This window comes from Trematomus bernacchii, unplaced genomic scaffold (assembly GCF_902827165.1).
Source record: "Trematomus bernacchii unplaced genomic scaffold, fTreBer1.1, whole genome shotgun sequence".
Lineage (NCBI taxonomy): Eukaryota > Metazoa > Chordata > Actinopteri > Perciformes > Nototheniidae > Trematomus > Trematomus bernacchii.
The window spans coordinates 16,799,809-16,827,741 of NW_022988043.1; the positions used below are offsets into that span (position 1 = coordinate 16,799,809).

The 27,933-nt window shown below is 39.2% G+C and overlaps 1 protein-coding gene across 1 annotated transcript; it reads left to right on the forward strand.

Annotated features, from left to right (window-relative positions):
- The first annotated feature begins 11,239 nt into the window (after positions 1 to 11,239).
- On the forward strand, positions 11,240 to 15,948 carry dmrt2a (doublesex and mab-3 related transcription factor 2a). Its single transcript, XM_034118728.1, has 4 exons — positions 11,240 to 11,401; positions 12,177 to 12,581; positions 14,098 to 14,200; positions 14,616 to 15,948. The coding sequence occupies exons 2-4, from the start codon at positions 12,228 to 12,230 to the stop codon at positions 15,701 to 15,703; spliced, it is 1,545 nt and encodes a 514-aa protein (XP_033974619.1). The 5' UTR covers positions 11,240 to 11,401; positions 12,177 to 12,227; the 3' UTR covers positions 15,704 to 15,948.
- Positions 15,949 to 27,933: the final 11,985 nt, after the last annotated feature.

A 27,933-nucleotide genomic window follows, 5' to 3' on the forward strand; every position in this document is an offset into this window, starting at 1 on the left:
TAAAATGATTGGTCGTGCTTTTTACAGTACACACAGATGACATTTTTGAATGGATTTTTCGTCAAAGCACTTAAGATATTCATTGCTATCGGGATGTTGAGAGCATTCCATGGAATATAACAAAAAGTGTATCTCGAGCCGGTTTCTCAAACTTACCTACCCCACCTTTAACAGCTCAAAAACTGCCCATGTGTGAACGTGACGACGTCTTCTATCATTTGTGTGCTGTCCGATCATTGTATGCACATGATGCTAAGCTGAGCAGTCTCTGTTGACGCATGTAAAGTATGCGATGAGTGTACTATTATATATTATATTAGGTTCAATCATTTCACCTTATATTATATATTCTTTATTATGGTATGTTTATACATTATAAACAGTACATGCTAAATTAGGCAAACAAAAACACAGTATCAGTAATGAATACATTTGTATTCAAATCAAATATTCTGAATATTATTGAATTTCAACTTGTTTGCAGTCGTGCAAAAGTGTGTGTGATTATTAGGATGATTTTGTTTGGATTCTCAATATCCAAATACATATTTTAGCCTATATTCAGCAGCATCTCAAGTTGGATATATTCGTCCACTCATACTTTTGGTCTAGGCCTGTTCTTTGCAGAGCAGAACTGAGACAGACACACATCACCACAAATAACTACTATCATTATAAATGAAAAAAAGAAAATGCTGAGTGCTGTGACAGTAACTGAGGGAAAACAATAATAGCAGCTAGCTAACTGCTAAATGCTACAGAGAAAGTAGCATGGTGGTGGGCGCCATGTTTTTGTATTTCTCGCTTACTTACTTTTGTCAGGGCAATGTGTATTCCTGCTGTTTTAGAACATGTGTTGTTTGATTGTCAAGTAGTGTTAAAACCAGCAGTGACCAAGTTGGTCTATCAGAGTTGATGGCAGAGACTATTTACTGGTGGCTTTCATGTCGTTGGTGCTTTTTATGTGCATTATACACATGAGGATTATGGCTATTGACCTACATTATTAACCATTTGTTTGCTATGGAATTTGTATCTCACTGCATATATCTTTGTCTTGCAGGACACAAATTAGAGGCAGGGCAAGGCCAGTTTATTAATATAGCCAGTGGCGTTTTTATATGTACAAAAGTGGTGGGGCACAAAAAACTTAGATGTCTATATATAAGCTTCTGCAGTGACGTGCAGTGAGGTTCATGGCTGGTGAGGCACTGGCACTGACTCTTCAGGTTTACAAATATTATATTTTGACCTAAACCAAAATATAATATTATTTTCAAAAGCTTTTTTTGTCTGATGCTTAGATTAATTTTAAACAGACAGTTCAAACAAAAGGATACCCAAAAAATGTAATTTTATCATTTAAATATTGAATTGTTCTCTCTTAGTAAGATCCCATTTTCCAAAAATTGCGGTCTTACCTTGACTTGAAGATGAAGTCCATTTGCCTATCCTTCTGGACAAAAAATTCTATAACTTTTTTGTAAAAGTCCTCCTTATCTTCTTGTAGTTTCAAAAGTCTATCATAAATCTAATCGATAGATTTATGATTCGAAAATTATAAAAGTAGGGTAGACATGTGGATATTATCCGGCTGAACAAAACGTGCATTTATCTAACGGGTACATTTCCCACAGATCTTATTTACAGCTATTTTCTAAAATCCTATGGAGAAACCTCATTGCTTTTTTGCAGCTTACTTCCTGGTTTTAGGACGCGTCACTGCAGCTCTCTCGTTTCCTCACAGTACTTACAGCCAATCAGCTCTGAATGATGTGAGATGACGTATGGTGGGGATGGCAGCTCTGTGCCCCTATGGTCTTTTTTTTTTTGCCACACACATTACATTGAAAAATACTCTGAGCATGCGCAGTGTAGTTTTTACAGTCACCGTTCACTTTGACAGTGAAAGGGTGGGGCATGATCAGGTTTTGTCCCACATGGCTCAAAACGGCACTGTAGACACTAATTAGAAGAACACAGACTAAAACAGCAATGTACAGACGAATCAGATGATTAAACATGACCTTAAAATATATTTTATATATTTTTTAATTTCTTTTTTTGCATTTTTTGTAATCATTATGTGTAATACTTTCTGCTGACACTAGGTGGGGCTGTGCCCCACCTGCCCCTAATGACCAGTCGCCACTGAATATAGCACCTGTCGCGGCTTCCTTCCTTGCTTTCTATCCAAGCCACTGACGGAATGTCCACACCCACACGGTTCTGTCGCGTTGTAGCTTGCTGGTGGGCGTGTCTGGTGCACGACCAACAACCAATCACATTAATCTCCCGCCCCGGACACACAAGCACGCGGTTTGATTGGCTAGCGCTTGTACTGGCATATGATTTGATTGGCTTGCGCTTCCATCAACGCTTGAAAAGTTTAACTTTTCTCAACTTTCGAAGCGAGCAACGGAGGCAAAGCGACGCGACGGAACCACAATGCAGTTCGGCAAAGCTTGACGTCACCCCATTCAAAGTGAATGGGAAGCGTCTCCGTTGAAGCACGCGAAACGGTACGTCCACACGGCTCCGTCGCGTTGAAGCTTGCCGGTAGGCGTGAATGGTGCGCGACCAACAACCAATCACATTAATCTCCTGCCCCGGACACACAAGCACGCGGTTTGATTGGCTAGTGCTTGTACTGGCATATGATTTGATTGGCTAGCGCTTCCGTCAACGCTTGAAAAGTTGGACTTTTCTCAACTTTCGAAGCGAGCAACGGAGGCAAAGCGACGCAACGGAACCACAATGCAGTTCGGCAAAGCTTGACGTCACCCCATTCAAAGTGAATGGGAAGCGTCTCCGTTGAAGCACGCGACGGAGCCGTGTGAACGTACCGTTAAACAGACATTTCGCATTTTCCTTCCATAAGATTTGTTTTACTCACGTTTGAATGACTTGCTTGGCCTCCGGTGATTTGTTGATATTGTGTTTTGCGTTTACTCAAAAATAAAAGAACAAACTTTTCACACATTCAACAAAGAAACACAGGCCTTTACAATAGTCAAAACAAAAGAAGCAACTCAAATAAAATCATAAACAACTTAGGTGGTCTTTCTTTCTAAGCTTCTATAACTCAAACGGTAACTTAACAGTTAAAAACTGTGCCTCAACGTCGTCTTTCCGACAGGTGTCCCATATATGTCTCAGAGGCTGGCGCCGTGGGAATTGTAGTCCTTTATACGTACTTGACTACAGACGTCACGATTAGGTGGCCCTTTTTATAAACAAAAATACTGGCTCCTTTCAACACAAGGCAATTCAAAATGCTTTACAAAAATGAATGATATTAAGATCATTAATATATAGTGCAGCGGAAACACATTATAAAATGGCATTTAAAAACAGTCATTTAAAGGTGGGGTAGGTAATTTTGGAGAAACCAGCTCGAGATCACTAGAATTTGAAAATACACAGCCGGAAAAAATCTGCCACTTCCTTACAGAGCCCCTCCTCCAACACACACGAACGCGCACATGACCAATGAGGGCACGAGATAAGTTTGTGCACAGATGGAAGGCTGACAGGCAGGTAGGCCATCCAGTTATTTTAGCCGGGCCGGCTAAAATGATTGGTCGTGCTTTTTACAGTATTACGGCTTCCACAGATGACATTTCTTTATGGATTTTTTGTCAAAGCACTTAAGATATTCATTGCTATCGGGATGTTAAGAGCATTCCATGGAATATAACAAAAAGTGTATCTCGAGCCGGTTTCTCAAACTTACCTACCCCACCTTTAAAAGCAAAGATATTCAAATAAACAGGAGGAATGTTGCTTTGTTTGGTCTGCCACACTACATTTCCGTCCAGTATCCACAAGACATGAAGTATTCTTTTGAGTTTCTCCAGAGAATGTTGATGAAGATCCAGCCAGACCAAGCCTCTGTTCGAGTACACGGACTAAGCAACAAACTCTTGAGGTACAAACTGTAACACATTAACGTTGTTTACTACCTCACTTTCTAATGCTGCACTAGAGCTCCATTTGGTGTGTAGTTTCCAAGAGTATTGTGTTCAAGAGTCCTTTAAACAGGACATATTATTTTTCATTTTCAGGTTCTTATTAGTATATTGTGCCTCTACTGTGACATGTTTACATATTGTGACATGTGTACATGTTCTGACATGTTTACATGCTTAAATGTTAATATTTTAGCTAAACAACAGCTTTTGTGAGTGTATTGGTTGCACAACAGGTTATTTATTTCCTTTAAATATATCGGAAATGCGACATTCACAAAGCAAATCAAACATTTACAAGTGGACATGATGTGCATTTCAGGTTCATATTTGTATTTTGTGCCTCTGCTGTGACATGTTTCTTCAAATGTCTTTATGTTTCTCATTCTGTGTGCTGCAACACCTCTTTTCACTTGTTACATTGCAGATTCAAATTCATATACACAATATTATCAACAAATAAATGATGATATTATATTGTAGATTAAGATGAAACTTTGTTATTTTAAAGTTTATATTTTTCTGTTTGAGAGAGTATTTGACAATTGATAAAACAGCAAACCAACTTCAAAACATGAAGGAACATGCACAGACTTTAAAAGAGCTATTGTGGGAAAAGTACTTGGTGTGAACGCGCCTTATGAAACACAATCTATCCTCTTGGTCATCATCTATGTTTAAAACCTTTCATTTACTGCCCTCTAGTGGTGAAATCAAAATCAAAATCATGTTTATGTCAAAGGCAACATTTCAGTACTGAACTTAAATACTGGAGTTTGGAAATATATTATAAATGTATAATAAGTACTTCAAAGCAGTGCAATGGCGAAATAAAAACACGAACAATACCCTTTCAGAAATCTCTTTAAACTTGTTTCCCCCACATTTTTATAAATGAAGAGTGAAGAGGTTTCACAATTGTTGTTCAATGTTGCTAGAACTGTCATCATTTAACACCTCAACAGTTCTTCAGTAAGTTTTATTTTACCACTGTTTAAAAACTGCTCCCGTCTGCCACACAGTGGGCAAAATAGATATTGCTATTCTGGGCATATAGTGTGCAACTGGGGTTAGAGGTGACATGCTTTCATTCATTTTTCATCAATGTTTTATTACGTGTATGTAACCCATATCATTCTATAGAAAGCCATAGTTATATCGAAAATATTTAATTTAAATATGATTGCTTAAGGAGGATACATGTTTCACCCTGTTCTCACATTTAAAACAAACCCACATGGAAAAATAACAAAACAATATATATCAAAACAAGCCTTAGTTGTGAAATAATGTGAAGATAGACGGGTGCAAAAAATGTGAAAAGTCTGGATGTGTTTTTACTACATTTATCAGAGAAAAGCACCCAAGTGAAAATCTGAGGTAACTGAACTTTACTTTATTTAGTATTTTGGTTTAATGTCACTTAATACTTCTACTCCACGAAAGCTAAATATTGTACTTTTATTTCCACTAACATTATTTAACAGCTTAAGGTTGACATGTTTTGCATCCAATAAAAATGATTTTAAAGCACAATGTAGCATATAAACAACTGCTGTACATAACAAGCCTATGAACAAGAACAGCTCAAAATATGTGTTCATTAATTGATTGACAGAATGGCAAATGGCAACTATCTTGTTAATTGCCTTTTTTATTTGCCAACAGTGCACTTTCAGATTCACCAATGTGAGGAATTGCTGCTCCTTCCTGTAACTATTAACACGTGTTTAATGTTTTCATTTATTCAAACAAGTTTAAGGCCAATATATTTTGCTTAGACAGCAGTTCATCAGTCTCATATCTGTTTAAAACCAAACAATCAATCAATATTGGAGAAAACAAGCATTTTTTTGATACAAAATGGTTTAAACTCAGCTCCACCTCAACCAACTATACAGCAAAATCCTGTTTTACATGAATGCATGAGTAATTATAATCCAATTTCATACTCCAAAGTTTCCTTTGATGGATGGACTGTTTGGACCAAAAAGGATTGCACTGAGAACTTCACCATGTCTTCACAATGGGCCTGGGTCTTCAGAGGGTCCCTGTGCTGTGGAGGACGTCCCTGCCTCGTTCCTGTGTCTGAGCCCCTGTGTCCCTAAAGGACTTTAATTACACATTTTACTATAACTTGGGGGCGGCAGTAGCTCAGTCTGTACACACTTGGCTTGGAAACCGAAGGGTCGTCGGTTCAAGTCCCAATCGGAGCCTTGTCCTTGAGCAAGGCACCAAACGTACTTCTACTAACTACTGCTCCCCGGCGCCAGAACACATGCAGCCCCTTCACTCTGCCACCGCTTCATTACTGCATGCCAATAGTTCCTGTTTGTGCATGTGTGAGTGTATTATGTGGGTTATTGTTAAATGATAAATAGTTATCTTACTCTTAAACTGATGTTTATATAAATATGTATTTATCTATTCTATGGCGCAAATGTCACAAAGCCAAATGTTCTTCTGGTATTAATAGTCTTTTTTTGATTATCTGATTTGATTTGGTTATAAAGGTATAACAGTCACAGGGGACGTTTACATGTTCTAGTTTGTACATACATATTTGTGTATACAGTGCAGGACTTTGACTTGTTACAGAGTATTTTCACAGTGTGATATTAGTTAATGCTCTGAACCCTTCCTCTTCCACTGCTGTCCACAGCTGAGGGACAGGTCCTCCTGTTTGTTGCACATTACCCAGGAGAGGTCGAGGTGTCAGACAGAGACAAATGTGGTCCCGCCTGGTTTTGTATTCAGCAGCATGTGTTGTCGGTTCTTCAGAGGCTAATTAACATAACAGGATCCCCAGTGATCCCACTCTGCTCTTCTGTCTATACACAGCTCCTGTTTCGCTTTACAGCCTGCACAGTGGGGCGCTTCCAACAAGATGCTGTTGTTTCACTCAACCCCAAAAGTAAACTGGACAGCGTGTGAGAAAGTGTCATTACGAGTGTGTGTCTTTCTCCAGGTCGAAACCATTAAAAAGGTCAGTTAAAGCATGTGTACTGAGTAATGTCCGGAGACCACAAATAAACGATAAGATATCTACATCTTAGGATAGATACGCCCTTGTTCTAGAAATACAAAGGCCTACTGAACAAACAACTCAAAGTGTATTTAAAGTATCATAACAAGAAAATGATAGTGGCTAATATGGTGGATATAAAAAACCAACAAAATCACTAGATATTCTTGAAATGTTAAAACTTTTATTCAATGATTCAAATAAGCAGATTTGAGATGGTGTTTCCAAAGATCCGCACTGCAAAGGTCTGGAGGCCCTTGAAGGATCCCTGGAGAATAACCCCGGACACTTGTGTAAACAACAACAACAACAACAACAACCTGAAATTTCTTCTGTAGCAGCTGGAATCCTTGAAAAGTATTCAAGGATTAATAAAACACTTCCATGATTCCCAAACCTATACTGGAAGTTCCCTATAAGACTCTTTGGTTGAAACCTGGAAGCCCTTAAAGATTCCCTGCAACTCCTCAAGGATCCCCGGAGAGCATCAAAGCCCCCTGGAACTCTTTAAAAATGTCTGGAATCCCTTTAAGGATCCACAGACTTTCCAAGCGAACTGGAAGTCCCTCACAGACAACAGAAACCTTCTCAACCATACTTAAGCTCCCAGGATCCCATAAGGTCTTAGTGTTGAAACAGGATGAGGTGGAGCTTGTATTTTGTACATCAATAAAAGTAATGGTCCATTTTCCCTTTTGGATAAATATGATGATTCATTATTCCTGCATAATTAAGCATATTTCCTTAATTCCCTAATCCAATTATTTATTGGCCTGTAAAAAATGTCCTGTAAAGAAATGTCCAGGCCACCTGCAAACACTGTTAATATTGACAGAATCCTTTCCAGGAGGATCCTCATGGGTCCTGTCAGAGACTCCTGAAATGTCCTCAATATTTCATGAATGTCAATAATGCATAATCCATTCAAGGATCCATGGAAATCATTGAGGGCCCAACAGAGACCCCTGACACAGTATGGCCTGGAACCCCTTTAGGGACCTCAGAACTCCTTAGAAGATCCATGCCTCTCCTTCAGGGACCCTGAACAAATCCAAAAGATCTAAAACACCTGGTATGAAAAAAGTAATTATAATGCCTGGAACCCTTGAAGGATAACTTGACGTTTCTCAACGACTGACAGACCTTTTAACGGACACTTTGTTCCAAAAAACACACTGAAACTAGTGAATTCTCAGGGATTTCCAGGATGCAGAGGTATTTTTTGCTTCCAAGGTTCCTGGCTATATTGCACCATGTTCAGGCCTTTGCAGGGGTATGGGGATCTCTAAGGAGTTTGAAGGCATCCTTAAATACATTCCAATATGTTTTTGAAGGGGAGCTTCCAGGCAATAATGAATACATATGAACCACCTTAAATATTCATAACCACCTTAACATCCCCTTGGGCCTCTTCTAAAATTCCCCAATACACTCTGACATGCCCCCCTGGGATACCTTCAAGGGACCAGAAGATCCAAAACGGTTCCTGGAAACCCATTCAAGGGCCCCTGGCCCCACACGGCCATAATGATCCAGCGGACACAGACAACACATTTCGGCTGGAGGTTCCTGCAGCTCCGTGGATCCTCCTGTCCCAGAGTCAGCCGGCTCTCAGCATCAAAGCATTCCTGATGTGGAAGCTGCAGCCCGGGGTGGCCGCTCGTAACCTCCACAATAAATTAAGACGAAGTGGCAAATAAAGCTGCACCTGCAGGCCTGACGTCTTCACCCCCAACACATGGAGGAGCCATCAAGAGGCACTGTCCTCATCTGGACAAAGATGTGATAAAAACTAAGACAAAAGCACTATGTTTCCTGGTATATTAGTCCAAAATTACGTTTTTCCTAAGACTGTAACATTCTTATTTTAATTACTGTATATTAACTATGTCAAGTTTTATTTGTATTTATGACATTTACAACACATGCAAATCCTTGGGTAACTAAAACGTAATAGTCTTAGAATGATTTATAAAGTCAATATAGAGATAGGCCATCAAATAACAAAAAAGCAACACAAGATTAAAGTAAAAAAATGTTTTTACAATTTATCACGTGTCTTTAATATATAATAATGTTTTTTGCGATAAAAATCTATATTCAACAAATTGAAAGATATAAATGATTCATCCATAAAAAAACTAACAATTATGATTCATTTATTTTTTTACTAAAATGTATGTTGTGCCAAGTTAGTATAGGCTACTATTCAAACAGGACCAAATGGAGAACTACTCTTTTAAACTTACGATAATTTCCTTTAAGGCTCGCTTTGTTCGTTAGTTTCACAAGTGGCTGAACATTTCATTTAATTTCAAACCTTTATTTATCCAGGTGAATCCCTTGAGATCATTGATCTCTTTTTCAAGGGAGACCTGCTCAAGTAGGTTCCACATGAAACATAAAAACATAAAACAACAGAACAACAAAAAGGACATCATACAGCATCATTCCAGGGATTACAATTTACAATAACTATCCACACGAACAGGTACCAACAGCTTCCGATTGAGTAGCATCCAACCGAGCTTTAAAAACATTTAGTGGCACCATGATTGCTCAGTTTCCATTTAATTTGCAGACTATTCCAAGTTAGAGGAGCTGCGCATCTAAAAGCTATCTTCCCTAGCCACTTACAATTCGCCGTGAGATCAGGGAGCAGAGGATGGAAGTTTCCCTAACATGGCTTTGTATATAAAAACAAAAGGTCAACATTAGGTTCCACGCTACAGTAGCTGGATGTATTGTTCTGTTGTCAGTTCCCATGGAAGTCAGTTGGCACTGAGTAAATGCTGCGATGTCTCTTTTTTCTTTTTGAGTCAGGCTTTCAGGCAGCAAACTGCAAACAAAAAGACAAACATAAGTTGTTCACATTCCTCTTTCAGATTTAGGAGTCACACCCAGACACGTAAAAAAGAGGCAAGCTACAATAACCTGAATACGACGTAGGCCTATCACAAAAAAATAACACAATGTCAAATTTTATTTTAACCTTTAAAAACAGTATTAAGACGACAGAGAACAACGAATTCCGTTAATGCAGGCGAAGAACGTGTGCAAAATAAACTTTTAAACGTTGGCTAATTTTAATGTTTTGTGCTTTTATTATTTTAATGTCGTCATTTTAATTGGATTTATATTAAAATGTTATGGATGCAGTGTGTTCTGCATTCAATGACACGGTAAATGCTTCAAGATGCGGGTTCAATTAAAGGGGTTTTATCATTTGGGATTGAGTGTTGAGATCAGTTGAAGTTTGTCCCTATGTGGGTATATTTTAGGTAAAGTTTGACTTGTTGTGTGTGGGACTCTGCATGCTGACAAGGTGTTTTTCTTCTTCAGGTGTGATTGTTGTGAAAACATTGTAATCATCATCCTCAGTTAGCCTTGTTGCTTGAGGACAGACTGTAACAACCTGCAGCTCACAACGTTATCAGCTGTCGATCTGCTCTGCTGCTTGATGTGTCAGTGATATTTACACACATCACAGATCAGCAGGATACAATGTGCAACACCAGCTTAATACAGAATATATGTTATGTGTGGCCCGCAGATAAGCTGTTATAACCATATGGTAAAAAATGTTTTCCAAAAAAAGCTACTAATAAGTATTTACTATTTCGTTTTTTGTTCTATTTGCACTGGATCTGATGCTATTAATCAACCATTTTGAGTTTTATTAAGGGTGACTGAACATGAATACATAAATACATATATTTTATTGAAGTGAAATACACGAAGAACTGGAAGAAAAGGGCACCGTAATTCTGTTTTCCCATCAATTTAAAAAACATGGCCTAATTTACCTATTTTTAGGGTAAATTAGCCAGCAGTGAGATTTTGTCCATTCATTATTTTAACATTATTGAACGCATACTCAATTTGATGTTAAATGTTTCTATAGTCAGCTGTTGATTCATCATTTTGACTATAGCCATGTGGTGGTTACTTTATCTAGCAAATCAGAATAAAGCTAATGGTATACTTGATCAACACAAACTATAAATAAGTAACAAATCAGTGTCCTCCCCCGCAGTAAACTGAAAAATTACACTTCCATTGTGATCTTCTCATCTATAAAAGAAAAGACAAAGAAACTATTGAGCGCATGCAGGGAATAACTGCTCGTAATCCTATTGGTGGGTTCGCGCTCGGAAGCAGCCAATCAGAGGCCAGAGAAGGCAGACTGAAGCGCTTCATAGGAGTGGCGCTATGAGTGTGTGCTTCAGAGGAAATGTGGATCTGTTCGGAGTACACACTCATACAACCACTCAATTAGCAGCTCATTACAAGCCTGTTGTGGAGTCGCTAGTGTATGTGATTCATCACGTCGCTCCTTAACGACGTCATACACTGCTGTAAAGAAGAAAAACCCGGGACAAGATCGCTGAATCAACTTGATCAGGTAAACTGGACTACTTTCTTGTCTTTTTATGCACCATTACAGAATAACATAACTCTAAAATGGCCAATTAAATGCAGGGACTTGACCATTTTATTGCCAACCACTTAGACCCATGCTTAGACTGCGTGTTTGGACACCGAGAGGAGCGATGACCGAAGTGTGGTTAGAGTCAGACTATTAATGGTCTGATAGCCTACATTTTAATGTTAGTCTCTTGCTGTGACTTGTTTTTGGCTAAAAGTTATTCAAATATGCTCACCGTTTTCTTAGATTTGTGAAGAAAATAAACGCTTATTATGGTTTAATATCTGCAGTATAATCTTAGCCTGAATCGCAGTAATCGTACTACTGTTATGTGTGCCTATCGACAGCATAACGTTAAAGGTTTCGTGTGTTCACTTTTTCGTTTCTTATTTCTATTTATGCTACGTTTGTACAAATTAAGAAGTCAAACACTAGGCTATTATTTTTTTTATCTTATAGTTTTCTTTTGAGATAACCCCTTTTGTTTTAAGACATGTAGCCTATAGCTCAGATGTAAAGTAACACTACAAATGACAAAACAATTTAAATCTAAAGATTTAAAAGTGAGTTTAAACCATCATTAAAATAATGCAAGTTTGAGATTAATGTATAGGCCTAATGATATCGGATATTATAGAGACATGGGAGTTTCCTCACATAATGATGTTGAGTGAATTTTACTCAAGTGCCATTTCAACAGCCGTAATAATATAGCCTACACAGTCTGATAATATTTAATATTTCTCTCCAGACATAAACTGGCTGTAGGCCTACACACAGCCGGCGGAGGACTCGGGCAGTCATGTCAGACAACGCCGGTTGCGAGTTTGAAATCGACGTAGAGAGCCTGGAGACAGAGAGCGACGACCAGGCGGACTCCTGCAGCCGCCCCGGGTCGGCGCCGCTCGGAGAAGACGAAGCAGAGGGCGGGAAGGGCGACGACAAGCCGGCCCCCAGCGGCATGGGGGAACAGAGGAAGCTCAGCCGGACGCCGAAGTGCGCCCGCTGCCGAAACCACGGCGTGGTGTCCTGCTTGAAGGGACACAAGCGCTTCTGCCGCTGGAGGGACTGCCAATGCGCCAACTGCCTGCTGGTGGTGGAGAGGCAGCGGGTGATGGCGGCGCAGGTGGCCCTGAGGAGGCAGCAAGCAACGGAGGTAGGCCCGGAGAGTGTGAGAGTGTATGGATATGTGTCGCACGGAGGAATGTGGTTCTTTACAATTCTGCAGAAACCTTGAAGTCTGTTACCTCCGTTAACGTGTGTAATCAGCAAAAGCAAAGTATTAAATTCGACCCACATTAAACGTAATTTCCCTTTATTTCACCTCCGTCAATACTGCTTTCCTGAAAGTACAGGCCTTGAATTATGCCAATAACAAACACGATTAACAATACAACAAAACATCTAAAAAGACTCATACTTTAGTTTACGTCATAAGGAGCCTTTAAGTTTATTCACCAAGACCTCTCTGTCCTTTTTAAAATCAGCAACAATTTTTAAATCACGATCTTACAAGTCAGGGTCAATTACTCCCTTTTTATTATTGTTATGTATCCACAAGTTATCTATGTGTTTATGTTAAGACAGTTTGGTTGTCCCTCTGATTAGCCTATACCTTACATGTGACTTAATTCTTAAACGTTAATAACAATTAGCCTAGGTAATTCGCTTAAAGTTATCTTCTTACTGTATATTACTTTTGTATTGGTCTTCCTATTCCAATCAAACGTATATTTTATTTCCTTTTCTATTTATTTGATCTGCAGGGCCACCATTAATAATCATAACAGTGTTGAAAAAACAGGCCTTTCTGGTTTTTACAGAAACCTTAGTGTTCGGTGTTAAATGTCTTAATTTACAGTAATACAACAGCAATTCATGGCTGACATGTTTTCCTCTCTTTGTTCAGCCACTCCAAAGTCACCAACAGCCTCTTAAAAATAATACAGTTTTGTTTTCCACCCAAACTTGAACTTTCAATTTTGGAAGCAGATTTAGGTTTAGTTTGGTATTTAACTTTGGGGGTGTAGTGCAACAGATTTATGGTTAAGGGTTCAGCTGTGAATGTAGTTCTTTAGTGTTCTACCATTTCTTTTTGGCTGACTGAATAAAAAGGAGTGTCAATCAGTGGTTCTCAAAATGGCTTCTCAGGAAGGCTTCTTACTGTTATGTTGTCCCAGCAAATGATATAGCTAAATGTCTCACTATCCCGCTATTTATTATACATTTCAGTTTTTACTTGTAAAAAAAACACATATCTTCCTGAATGATCTCCTAAAAGCAAAATCTGCTATACCTGCCAGTTAAATTCAGATATTTGAGAATGTCTGCCGTGAAGTAATGAACCACATAATGATTTTAAAGATATTGCAATCAAGTTAGGTAAAACAACTGTCAAACCTGTGTGTAATTTATCTTATTTTTCACATGTATTTGACATTTTAATAATATTTAACATTAACGTTGTGGGTTGGCCTATTCCTCATGTTCAATTGTTAAACACAGTGATCCTGCTTTTATATCACACATTTATTTCACTAAGAAATACAAGAAAACAGTAACATGACCCATATTTGGACATGGACTTACTGTGACAAATCAGGCATTTTGAAAGGATCAAGGAAAACATCCTGACAGCAGGTCTTTAATGTTTTGTTTTCTCTATTTATCAGGATAAGAAAGGAATATCTGGGAAACACATTCCAGCAGAGAGGAGGACGATATATCAGCGACATATTCGACCGTCCACCATGCTCGCCAAAAGCATCCTCGAAGGTAAATAAGGCAACAAATCTGACACATAGAATCATGTTTTAGATCTTCCTGATCCTTTTTTATGTTTCTCTTGGCTCATCCTCTGTCCCTGTTTAACCCTGATAAAACCTCAATTTATCCTGTGGCTTGTCTTGGATTTTTTTTTCCACAAACAACTCCGAAAGAGTGATATGGACTTGTTAACATGCAAGCAGAGACTTCATAAAGTGTTTCCACTTGAGTTCACTACATTTCATCTCCAGCACTGCTACAACATGCAAATAGGATTTCATTATTGAGCGTGATTTATATTTTCTTCAAACCAGATTGAAATCTTTTTTCTTTGCATTTTTGTCAGTGTGAACATTCCTGCATGCATCTGCTTTAATCCAACAAATCACATGCTTGAATTAAATGTGGGTTCTTTTCATGGCAGGATACCGTCCGGTGCAGTGTGATCCATACATGCCAGCCGGCCCGTCCCTCCCCCCGCCGCTGAGCGATCGCATGAGGAAGAGGAGGGCCTTCGCCGACAAGGAGCTGGAATCCATCATGCTGGAGCGGGAGTACAAAGAGCGAGAGTTGCTGGAGAACAGCCAGGCAGCCTCGCTCATCTTCCCTAACAGCATGGCCCACCACACCGCAGAGTACAACTACAAGACAGCTTACTCGCCCGCAGGTCAGGTTGAACCCCAGCCCAAAGAGCTGTGCAACTTCCTGGGCCCTAACTGCTTGGATCTGTCCATGCAGTACCCCGCCGGCTCCGCCAACGTGGAGCTCATCGCCTCCAACGTCAGCGTAGCCACCACCTATCGCCACTACCCGCTGCAGCCCTCACGAGGGGGCTTCATGATGTGGCCCCGTGGTGCAGCCAACCTGGGCGATGCCCTGCTCTACCAGCAGTGCCTCTTCAATGCCACGGCGGTGCAGAGCATGAAGCCAGGTGCAATGTGGGAGCCCAAGGTGATGCCTGACGAGAGCCATCCGTCAGAGCAGGAGGCTGCGGCTGCTCTTGCCGCTAAAGTGGAAGGATCCCGAGCAGCTGCGGCGCAGGACTCAGCAGACCCTCAGCGGGCTGATCCCAAAGCCCCCGGTGTCACCCAGAGGCAGTGCTCAGCCTTCTCTCCACCCAATAGGAGCTTCGGACAGTCCTTCCCCAACAACTCTCATTCCCAAAACTCCAGCCAAGTCCTGAACAAGCTGAGCAAGGACAACGCTAAGCTTTCTGTGAAACTCAACTCCTTTCACTCCCTCATCCAGCACTCGCTGAGTGAGAAAAGCGGTGGCGGTGCCGGGCTGGAGCTCAGGGCTCCATACTGCAAAGAGCTCTTAGAGGAGGCCGCCCGAAAATTCAGGGAGGGCTCCGCCAAAGACATTCAGGCTGTGAAAATCAGCAACAGGTACGCTAAAGACTTTCTATCCAAGCCTGTGGGGACCAAGATGGCGTCCAGTGAGTCTTTGTCCTTCTCTGTGGAGGCCATACTGAAGAGACCCGCGCCTGCCATGAGTCGAGCATTCCATTAATTTCCCCTTTTCTTGCACTATAATCGTCAGGTTTGTCTCAGCTAGAGGGTCAAACTAAATCCTGAACCCCGGCACTGCATTGGAAACTAGACCAGCTAGAACATATTTGTTTTCCCTAATGTAATATTTATGTACAGTATATTATATTTTACATGTGCATGTTTTAATAACTTTATTATGTAGAGTATTTAAACATTATCCCAACGTTTTCCCCATGTCAATAAACTTTGAAAGATTGAACTCTCGCCATTAAAAGTCTTGTATTTCATTCTATGCTATGGGTTGTGACATGTTTAACTGTGAACAGGTTTTGTTTCGGTCAGAAGTTAGTCTACACCCACTGTTAAATCACTGCCGTTTTTATTCACCTAACCCCAACCCACCAAACAGCAGGTATTAATACAAAAATGGAATTGCTCAAAATCAATGTTTTACCATTTATCCATAAAATAAATTAATAAACTTATTTCTCTTTTGTAATTTAGAGTTTCTCTGGCAGGAAATAGGGCAATAAGGCAGCCAAACCTTTTTACATTTTATTTTTAAATAATACATTTTTACATATTTTTTGTAAGATTTACAAAATAAGTCCAATATTCAGTTCACATGTGTGTTGTTGGAGAAGTGTTATTATAGGTATTACCAATCTAAATCCAACGACAGCAAACAAATGACCTATACTGTTGATCATTAAAAAATCGAATAAAAATAAATGAATATCTTTGTTGACAAAAATGTCATTTGACATTACACATTTATTGTCGACTGAAACTAAAATTCTCCAGAAGTGAGGCTCATTTAACATTTCGGGGCTTATTTTACTGAAACCATTATGTTTAAACCTGACATATTTTCTATGAAATATAGAGGATTTATTTTATAAACATCAACAAAAAGAGCATCAGAGTTATGTTTTAAACAAATTGACTTGGATTTAATTTCAGTATCCTTTACTAATCCTCGGTTCCCATTATAGGATTATTGCCCGACTGTTTTCATGATATTGTGTATTTGCATAAAACACAGGTCACACAATCAAAACACACATGAAGTGTGGATGTGGACTAACATGATATCAGCCCATAAATCTGTTCAAGATGCATTTCTCCACTCATTCCTTTACACTTACGACTCTCCGTGTGTGTGTGTGTGTGTGTGTGTGTGTGTGTGTGTGTGTGTGTGCTGAAAGACAGCTTCGAACATGGGTTTCACATGAGCTGCAGAACACTGATGCGTTAGATAATGAACAAGACGAATGAGTTTTCTTTTTTTTCAAACTCATTAATCTTTTCTTTCTGGCAACAACTTTCGCATTTCATCAGCCTCAATCCGACCCGAAGCACTTTAAAGCTTTATTTTCACATTATTTCTTTTGAACTTCTTCTATTCTTAAGCCCACTGAGACATCTGATGTCAGGATGATATTGTGGATGTGTGATCGTTTCAAAGAGAGTCCTGTTGCTGCTGTAATTGGATTTGGGCTGATGATGACATTTTGTGTCACCAGAAAAAGATGACATCATTTTAAGTAGCCTGTGGAGCCACTTTTCTTTTGTTCAGTGTGAGAGAGGAGCGGTGGAAATACTCAGATCTATTAGCTAAGTAAAAGTAGGAAAACCACAGTGAAAAAATACTTTTGCTCTAAGCATTCAAATTCAAAGTGAAGTACAAAAGTATTAACATAAACGTACCAAACTACTGTGGCTCAGTCCTTGCTGCACGTTCCCTTCTATCTTTCTAAGAAAGGCCAATCACTTTAATGTTGAAGCTGTTAAAGTGGAGTATTATCTTACCCTATGATTTTACATCACAATTAATAAGTTGATAGGCTATATAAATTGTATTATTAACATGAACATGCAAAGTAACAAGTTGTTAATTTTATCGTAAAATGTAACAGTTATTCATTTTTATTTCTATAAATACAGCACTTGAGTTAAGCTTGGTCTTTTTCAATTTTTACTGTTTCTTTCCCATCTGTGCTTCCTTTTTGCCACTGGGTTATACTGTATGTGTAAATAACTTCAAAGTTGTATTTAGAGTAATACAAGTATTTAATGTACTTGCCACACCTTATTATTAGCTATATGGGATCTGTGTGTGTCTGTGTGCATGTGTGTGTGCGTGTGTGTGCGTGTGTGTGTGCGTGTGTGTGTGCGTGTGTGTGTGTGTGTGTGTGTGTGTGTGTGTGTGTGTGTGTGTGACAGCAGTTGGCTGCTGAGCAGAAGGTGACAGTGTTTGTCTGCACTAACCGCCGCTGATAAGTATCTGCTGAAGTCCTTACTGAGGTCTCATTCCCAAAGTGTTAGATTTAACATGTCAGCAGAGTGAACTGGATTGTTGACTCCCTCCACCTCCTCCCCCCTCCTCCACCATCCTCTTATCAACAGTTGTAATTCACACAGTAGCATTTTTCTCTGGGGTACGCGGGTGTCATTCACCTTTAAGAGACGCTTTCTTTCAAGCTGTGAGGTAGGGAAAAGAAAAACATGCAAACACATACACACACAAACCACGCACCCACACCCACACCCACACACACACAAACACACACACACACCCACACACACACACACACACCCACACACACACACACACACACACACACACACACACACACACACACACACACACACACACACACTCTTTGTGTCTCCTGTTTCAGGATTCCGAAAGAATCAGAGGTCACTGATAACACTATAGGTATATTATATAAAGTTCAAACATTTCACCTATATATATATTCTTTATTATGTTATGTTTATATATATACAGTATATGGTCATCATATAAAGTACATGCTATATTATAGCTATACAGGCAAACAATAACACATGATCAATTATGAATACATTTGTATTCGTATCACAGATTATTCTGAATATTATTGAATTTCAACTTCTTTGCTGTTGTGCAAAAGTGTGTGAGATTATTAGGAGGATTTCATTTGGATTCTCCATTTCCAAATACATACATATTACATTTCAGCATCTCAAGTTGGACATCTTGTCAATACTTTTGGTCTAGGCCTGTGTTTTGTATTTATTAGGCAAATGTCATGCTGTTAGCATAAACTCAGATGGCCAGTGAGTGTGGTAAACAATACAGCTCAACATGTAGCATGCAGACATTAGCATTTCGATCAAAACAAAGCTGTGACTAAGAGTAACACGCTTAACTAAGATGGCCAGTGTGGTAAACAATAAACATCAGCATGTTAGCATGCAGACATTAGCACATAGCATAAGGTAAAGCTGTGACTAAGTATGTCTTACAGAGCTGCTACATGACTCTACTACAGCTTGTCAATAAGTTAACCCACGGACCTAACACCCACAATAAGTTTGACAGTCAATTTCATGTTTTGAGTTTTTGGTAACTATAGAAGATACAAAAATGAAAAGGGTTGTTAAGCCACTACGGACTTCCCCTGCTAAAAAACAACAGCCCCATTCTTCTCATGCCCATATAGTATTTGGCTGCCCTGCCAGTGACTGTGTAGTTGGTTTATTGCTTTATCACAGCCCGAGTCATCTCAACATGTATGTACACACACACACACACACACACACACACACACACACACACACACACACACACACACACACACACACACACACACACACACACACACCACACACACACACCCTTCTCCAGGTGTTGAAGCAAGCCATCCGTTCCACTGTTGCCGTTGTCACGCCAGTAACTCCCAGCCCCTCTGATACGCTACAATCCTTTGCACATTAAGAATCTATTAAGCACCACAAACTCAAACACACACGGTCAGAGAAAATCCCACGGTGGGTTATTTTGACTCTAGAAATAAATGGCACATGCTGTATTTTGCATTGGCGATCAGCGGCCGTGAAGAAAAGGGTATAGGATCTCTATTCATTTGTCTCTACCAGCAGCAGCAGGGAGAGGAACACCGGCCGCTTCCTGCATCCCCCCCCCAGCACCTTGTAATCTAATAAGAAATGTGTAGCACTGCAGCTTTCTGACAAGTAGCTCCCACTTAATTACCATGTTTTCAGGGCTGACAGGCCTAGGGGCCGATAGGGGCAAAAGGGGTGGTGGTTCATGGCTGAAAGAGGGTCTGGGAATATGCTGAAAATAAAGTCAAACACTCACACTTAAAATGCATGGACTGGAATGATTTAGCATACTGGAGTTTTACTTTAAGCATATTTGTTGTGAACCTATAAACAAAAGTATGTTACAACATTTAGCTGAAAGTAGACTCGGAAGATAAAAGCATAGGAGATATGCGTTTCCATGTTGTTCAGACAAGTGGAAAATGATTTTGTTTAATTTGTTTCCACACACTTGGGGTGAAGTTTGGCAGGGTTGACACCCCCACATGCCCTCATGTTTAAAATACACAGCAAAAGTACCCTCTTGCATGCCCCTATTGTAGATAAAACACGATCAAGTTCCCTACAATATGGCTTATGATAAAGCAAAAAATATGCAGTGCCCTCTGAAGTGCCTTGGCAGTGTCTTTTAAGGTGGACTTAAATTAGAGGAAATGCAATGCATTATTACTAATGGGTGCCCTTTAAATGGATAGACACTTTTTTCTGGTCTTCTTTTCCAGCACAAATGTGACCATTTGCTGCAGGTGGCAGCACTACAGCAAATCACCCTCAACATAACCCTAACCCTAACCCTAACCCAAACGCAATCAAGCATTTCAACGACACAACGTATTGTGTATCAACCAGACAGAAAAATCAGCATGCCGGATTTTTTTGTGCTACAAGTTGCTAACCCTCTTTAACCTGTCCGTCTATCCCTGGTATGCATCCCTTGAGCCTCCATGGGAAGCAGTGGGCTATGAGGTTTTTTTTGCGTTGTGGCCACGATTTAAAAATGTTGGTCATGTGATACAAAGTGGCACCAAAATACTTTTTTAAGAAAATATTTCACCAAAGAAATAACAGTTTTTGTCTCACAAACTTTCCGAAGCGAATTTTAGTTTTTATCTTTTTACAACTTTTTTTATTGTTTAGGTAGTTTGCAGATTAAAGATGTTAATATAATATAATTATTATTCAATATAATAATCAACTAAATTATAATGACATGTTGTTTGTTAAGCCAACCGGCAGCTTTTACTGGTAACAGAGTGCTCAACTGTGGTATTGCTACTTTTTACTTTATTAAAACATGTTAATACTTCTTCCACCTCTTTTGATAAACAATCCAAGAGCTAACTGCTTTTGGCTCATTTGGTTGTGAATTGAGGATTTATTATGAAAGGGTTTTCACTACTCCAGATACCACAGACATACCAAGATTACACAGTATCACCAACACACAGAGAATAACATTTACCACCAACAGGAGTGAACATTGTAAGGAACCTAAAACCATAATTGAAAGTAAATGTTTACCCTTTTGTTCAACATGAACATCTTGTCCTTACAATACATAAAAAAGATTCACTACATAACTTACTGGCGAATGCTAACTAATTGTGGGAGAATTTGGCTTGTAAGAAACATTGTTTGATGTTTGCGATCTTTAGCCATGAATGTTGCATGTTATTTTTAAGCATTAGTGCTGATTTATGATCAAACTGCAATATATTTCACCGCCACACAGAAAAAACTGGATTCATAAGGCCTTTTTGTGACTAGTTTTTGTTTCCAGAAGCACTTGCTACACGTCAACATTGAGACAATCTGTCCTTTGTAAAGCCTTCCGTTGTTTCCTGAGGCCTCCTTCACACGGGAACGTTTGCGTTTATGCACAGTATGCGTATTCAAAAAAGTCTTCCGTTCACATGCATTCGTTTCATTTAACGTGTCTGTTCAAACGAGACCGCTGGAAACGCTGTAGTACATATGCCGGGACTGTAAGTGGCGCTGTAACTTCCGCCAAAATACACCAAAAGCAGCGAAGAAGAGCAGCCCCGCAGCAATGTTGCCATGGCTACCCTTCTGTTTAAGCCCCGCGGTGTATTTAGCAACATGTAGTTCATGTAATTCTCCATGTCCACTTGTTGCTGATGGTTGTGGTAGAGGAGCTGTAGATTTTGCACTAATATCTGTAGCATGGTCAGTAGCAGTAGCACTAGCAGTAGCTACTGACAGGAGGAAGTGTGTGTGGCGATTGCTGGTATTCAGCGGGATATAGTCATTTCCTCAGCATATGGATAAATGCAACGGGGAAGTTAACTGAAAGAAACCGAATCTGTGGATATTGCATCGACCGACCAAGAAGCACGTCTCCGTGGAGATGGCGCTCAGAAAGAGAGATATTCTCTACAAACACCGGGTGAGATCGCTCCTCTGGGACACGCCGGTCCTCGTGAACAATAATGGCCTGGATTAGGCAGTAAAGACAATTTTGGTGTATCGCAGAGTGGACTTTTTAATTTTGTTTGTGTTGTTTGGCTGGAAAATTGTCAATATAATGGATCAATGCATGAAATCTGACTCTGTTTATTTTGTTTAAGGAGTATATTGGGCTTTAACAATTCTGGTTTGCCTTTTATAATATTATTTCATTCAAGAACCCCTTGTGCATTTAATTAACACAGCTATTTTTGATAGTTGCTACAGCAGTGAGCAGGAGAGGTGGGGAGAGGCGGGGAGAGGTGGGGCTATCGTTATTTTTTCAGGAAATATTCGTATAGAGGTGATTACACGGACTCGTGTAAATAATAGGGCTATACGCACGTGAAACTATGCAGATACAAGCAGTTTTCTCCTCGTGTAAATGGCGCCTGAGGCATAAGAAGAACGCTTTCTAACACCATGTGCTCTTGTTTGTGTAAGCCTCTAGCACCACCCCACACTTCAGCACACAGTAGGGGAAAATAAAGACACTTTTGAAAAACAAACTGACATTTAGAGCACTAAAAAGTGAACAGTCCGTGAGGGGCTCTAAGTAAACTGCAAACCTTTTCCTCAGGTCCATAAAACAATTAGTCCTGAGGCAGAAGAAAGCACAGTTTATATGACCTCTGAGTTCTGTCCTGTGCTTTGTTTCATTCAGTTAAGACTATTGTTACCAGGAAGTCCACTTTAATTTGCAAGTTGAAGCTGCTTGAAGGTGTGTCTCGTCTTCTCTGGAATCATTTTGAAACATTCCCGCAAGGATCAAGGAGAAAGGCAAATTCAGCCCCTTTAAATCCAGATGATAGCCACATTTGCAAGTTAATGCAAATAAGTGTAAATATTTGAGCAACCAATGTTTTTGAAGGGTGAACCTTGAGATAAAAAGAAGACGGAAACACAAAATGTGGCGTCCTTATGCACAAGCAGTTTGCAACATTTGACTACCCGTGTTGCTCATTGCGGCTTCTTCCAAGATGTTCTTCATTAACCCATTTTTGGTAAAGAAAAAATGTCTTTAGTTTGTGACTTATTCATGTTGGCATCTTCTCCACCTGCTGAGCTTATGCAGGGAATTTGCTAGTCTAAACACTCATGTAAATGCTATGCGTGTTGCATTGTCAACCAAAGAAAACATCATGACCCTCTGCAGTGTACTGTCACACTCGGGCCGATCCCACTTATATTACAAATGTTATTTCTGTCAGGCTTGTTTTCTTTGCCGCCTTCTGCAGTAAAGTCTCTGGGTTTATTCACAGCACCATGTAGCTACAGTACGAGTGGAAAAAGAGATTAGTTGCGGCTGTTGCAGCACTAACACACGTAGAGGTCGGTGCAGGTGGTGCAGCTGTAATTCTAGTGATAAATGACCACTGCACCTGGCTTACGCTAACTAGAGTAAACACTACGATTGCTAAGGTTAACACTTAAAAGCTCTGATTTGCATAGGCCTATGAGAGTGTATTCAAATGTACACTCCTTACAGTATACAGCCTCCCCCCAGGCAAACACAACGTCTATGTTTAGAATGAGGTTTCTAATTGTTGTGTTTTACGGCTGTTTAAAAAAAAGACCTGAGGACTTCATTACTGATATTATTTTTACTGCATTTATCGGATGAAAAGATGCGAGAACTCTGTAGAAAACATCACCACAGGACGTTTTATGTGTTTAGTAATATTTTTAGGCACTTATTTAATTGTTGCCCTCAACTGTTCATTGTAAATGACTCAATCAATACACTGAGCAGATAACCCAATGAAAGCTCTTCATTCAGGTTTCATTCACTATTTCACTAACCTGTTTTTTAGTGTCAATAATATAGAATATGTGTATAAAGAAAGCAGACTATTTAAGTAAAGTAACATACTTTTCTAGCACAGCGTTTTTGCATATTCCAAGATTCTGGATTTTTAAATGTTGGGGAATTAGTAGATGTTGGTCCAATATAGTCAAATGTTTGATTTCCCTGTCATTATTTTGTATACTTCCCTGCCTTTTCTTATTATAAGGCAAGTGTAAGTGTTATCAGAATCAGAATGAGTTGTATTACCAAGTAGGTTTACACATACAAGGAATTTGCTTTGGTATGCAGTAAGTGAGACACAGAAAGAACAATACGTAACCAACAATAAAAATAAAGAAATAGTACAATTATAAAAGCTAAGACTATAGCAACAAATGAAAAATAAAGATAACATTTACACAAATTATAGTTATGTAGGAAACTGAGTGCAGTCAAATGTAATAAAATATGACAATACTACAGTATATACTATATTCAAAGTGGAGAGTTATTCATACTGTAAAAGTATGACAATGCTCAGAGAAATTCACACAGCCCAATTTATGGTTTTATTGGCACATGTTTTATAATGTTTCTGTGAGTACAGTTTCTCCTATACAAACTACTAAAACACTTAGCTACATAACATGATTAGAGATGCTATCCACCACTTTTATTTGAAAGACGTCATTTAGATGGAGATGGAGCCCCTGTTTGAATTCCTGTGATATCTTTTTGCTTATATATTAATTGAATAAACACAATGTACACATATACTGTATGTATTTTTGTCTACGGCTTATGGCTGTTGCAAAGTGAGTTTCCTCTGAAAGTAAATGATTGGTTTTAATGTGTAATATAGCATATTAGGAAAAGGCAATAATCTGTGTCTTCATCATCACCAATCTTTGATTACAGAGTCCACTTAGTCTATTTACATAATTCCTGGATGTTGCAAACGGCACCTAGTCTCAGCAGGACAGTATGTGTTTCCACAGTGAAAGATGGATTCAATAATCTGTCCTCTAACCAGCAGTTGAACTCCAGACTGGAACTTCCTGTGTCTGCATGGGCAGAGTGGGACACTTTTACTGCTCCATCTGGAGGAGCTCTGGTGCTTCACATGTGTGAAAGAAAGGACGACACCAGTGCAGGATAAAGGCTGCCATTAACACTGTAGTTACTTCTTCTTCAGTGAGTAGATGGGATCTGTGAACCTGCTACAGAACATGATATCATCCAGTTGCGATGTTTAGAGTCAATGCAGGATTAAGTGTACTGTTGATGTTGTGTGGAACAAAATAAGGGTTTGGCTTTGACACCGAAGAACAAGATCTCAGGAAAACAAGTCATATTACCTCTTTAATTAATTACATTTTTTTAAATCAACAACACAGTATATGAGAAAGACAGCAACACAAACACAGGACCAAGTAAAAACATCTCATCAAAAAATTGCTTCATAGCTTCTTTTAGCTTGTTGTCCTGGTTTTCCGATTCAAAGCTTTTGGTTTGCTCTCCGCTCTCACAGCATAATCTTTGGGCTGTAGCAGGCAGATTTTCCTATAATGCTATTAAATCCACTATAAGCTGCCTGCTCAGCAAATACTGTAACACACAGACAATCAAAAAGCGATTGCCTGTTTTGCCGCTGACATATGCATGTTATTTGCTTGACACAGAACATATATTTAACATTTTGTATCAGTATAAGTCAGTTAGGAACACAGAAATGTGGTAAAAGTGTGTAAGTATAATCAGGAAAATTATAGTTTAAGTTTAAGTTCTTTGTAATTTTTCTATATATATTTTTCTATACAGTATACTGCATAAGATTTACTTCTGAAAATGCAGCAGAGTTGAGGTACAAAGCGGAATGAAAAGAAAGGATTTAAGCTAGCTAGCAAGCTACGTTATTGTTCGTAGCACCACATTATTACACTGCACAACTATTCGTAAAAATAACTCTTTTTACAACAGTACATCGGTACGTTAATTAAATAGTTAGAAAATATATAGTGCTGTGTTCACCAAAACTCTGTGACGTAGCCAAGATGGCGGATCATTGAGGGTGAAAAAAGTGTCCACAATCTGTGCATTTTGTATAGTAATATAATATTCTCACCTATACACTGGAAACACTGAAACATTGACTTTAATTAAGTGTATTATGTCAACAGATTTCACATAACTATACAAGGCTAGTTGAAAGCAATAATATTAAGTTTAAAATATATAAAATGATATGTTCTACTGTGTGAAATGTGTTGACATAATACATTTAATTAAAGTCAACGGTTCAGTTTTTTCAGTGTAGTTCTCATTGTCAATGCTCTTATGCACTCAAAATAGTACAAGTACAGAAGTACTCAAATGTAGACACACCCTTAAACTTCAGCATTTAGTAAAGGAACCACTCTCTTATAGCCCGCTCACACAGGTGTTTTTGCTTATTTAGCTATATTAGAATAAGTATATACAATCTTTGCTCGACTTTCATGTCCTTGACCCCTGTGTGCACCTGTTGAAGCATGAAGACTTGCACTTTTTATTGCTCCTATTGTTGCATTGAGTTTGGTGATCTGACCCTTCAGGTTCCAACACAGCTCGCCCCAATTTGAACCTGAGATATAGTTCTGCTCAGTCACAATAACTCAAAACACCTGTGTGCAAGTCCTTTCTCCACTGTTGCCTGACGTTGCCCCGTTAGGACCAAACAAATAAAATAACATGTGGAATTTATCTCAAAGGTTTCCAAAAGTGATTCATCCCAACTTCTATACTTAATAACAATTGTTCACCCAGTTCACAGTTCCATCCGATGTTCCCAGTGAATGTCATCTGAATAACATTAGCCGTCAGTGCAAAGCTGCTGACCCCTAAAGGTTTTAGGGCGAGGCTTTAACCTTGGAGTTTGTCTGACAAAAGCTGTTGCCACTGTGACACTTTGGCCCTGTTTAGTCAACACGGCCTGTGCTATTCTTTCTGTTTTCACATCAACACATTTAGTCTGCTCTACAATACAGTGTGAAGAAACTGGTTTCCATTTCTTATCTCTCTCCGGTGGTTGAAGAGGCTGTTTACACTGTCGCTGAATGGATTATTATGTGGGATTGAGACACAGGAAAGCTCATATCTGAACAATCTATTAGTCATGTTGTATTGCTGATCCGACACCTGAATAGCACTCAATCTGCTTGCTCTAAATCTGTGTGTGAAGACAGAAAGAGTTGCGAACAATGATCTGACATGACTTTGATAGGAATGCATTTATTGCAGGATTAGGGTTGCCAAAATGTTGATTTGCAAAGAACATGGATTTGCATTCTTAAGACTTTTTAACAAATGGTGTACTTTGTATTTAGACTCATTAGCTTTAGTGCTACATGCCACATAACTGCTGGTTCAATTGAAACAGAGGCGTTACATATCCCCTTCAGTCTCCCCCATTTCCTGTTGGCTTCTTGTCAACTGTCCAAAAGATAAAAAAATGGAGCCAGCATCAAATGGCCATTCGATGACCTGCAGTTTTTTGGTAATTCCCCAATAGCTTCCTTTTTTTAGAACCGGAGCTTGGTGCTAGTTCCTTACCCTAATTTGGCGACTCCGGTTTAGGCCTCCACCAACGCTATATACTGTATTCCAGCCTTTTCATCATAGTAATGTAGGTTTTCTTTTAATAAAATAGTCTACTTTATTAGTACTTTAACTTGTCAGTTCTTGGACCTGTTAATGTGTTTTTGTACATGCAATGTAAATGCAATGTAACGTAAATGTAATGTACAACAATTAGCTAAAAGAGACTCAAATGCAACGTGGAGTTCTGTGTCTTTGACACCACCCTTTCACATGTAGTCAGAATAATTGTACAAATAGAAAAGTGTGCGATAAGTGAACCCATGACTTGGTACTGGTCCAGGAAGTGAATTATTACATTTACTTTAAGGAAATTGTTGTCAGCAATACCTGTCTGCAAGTTTGTCCCAGCAGGAGAAACTGAGCAGATCGTACTCAGGGTCAGAAATGAAATCCAAAGCCTGTGGATGAAAAATAACACCCCCCGTATATTTGACTCCACCTTTACATTTTTACAAGACTTT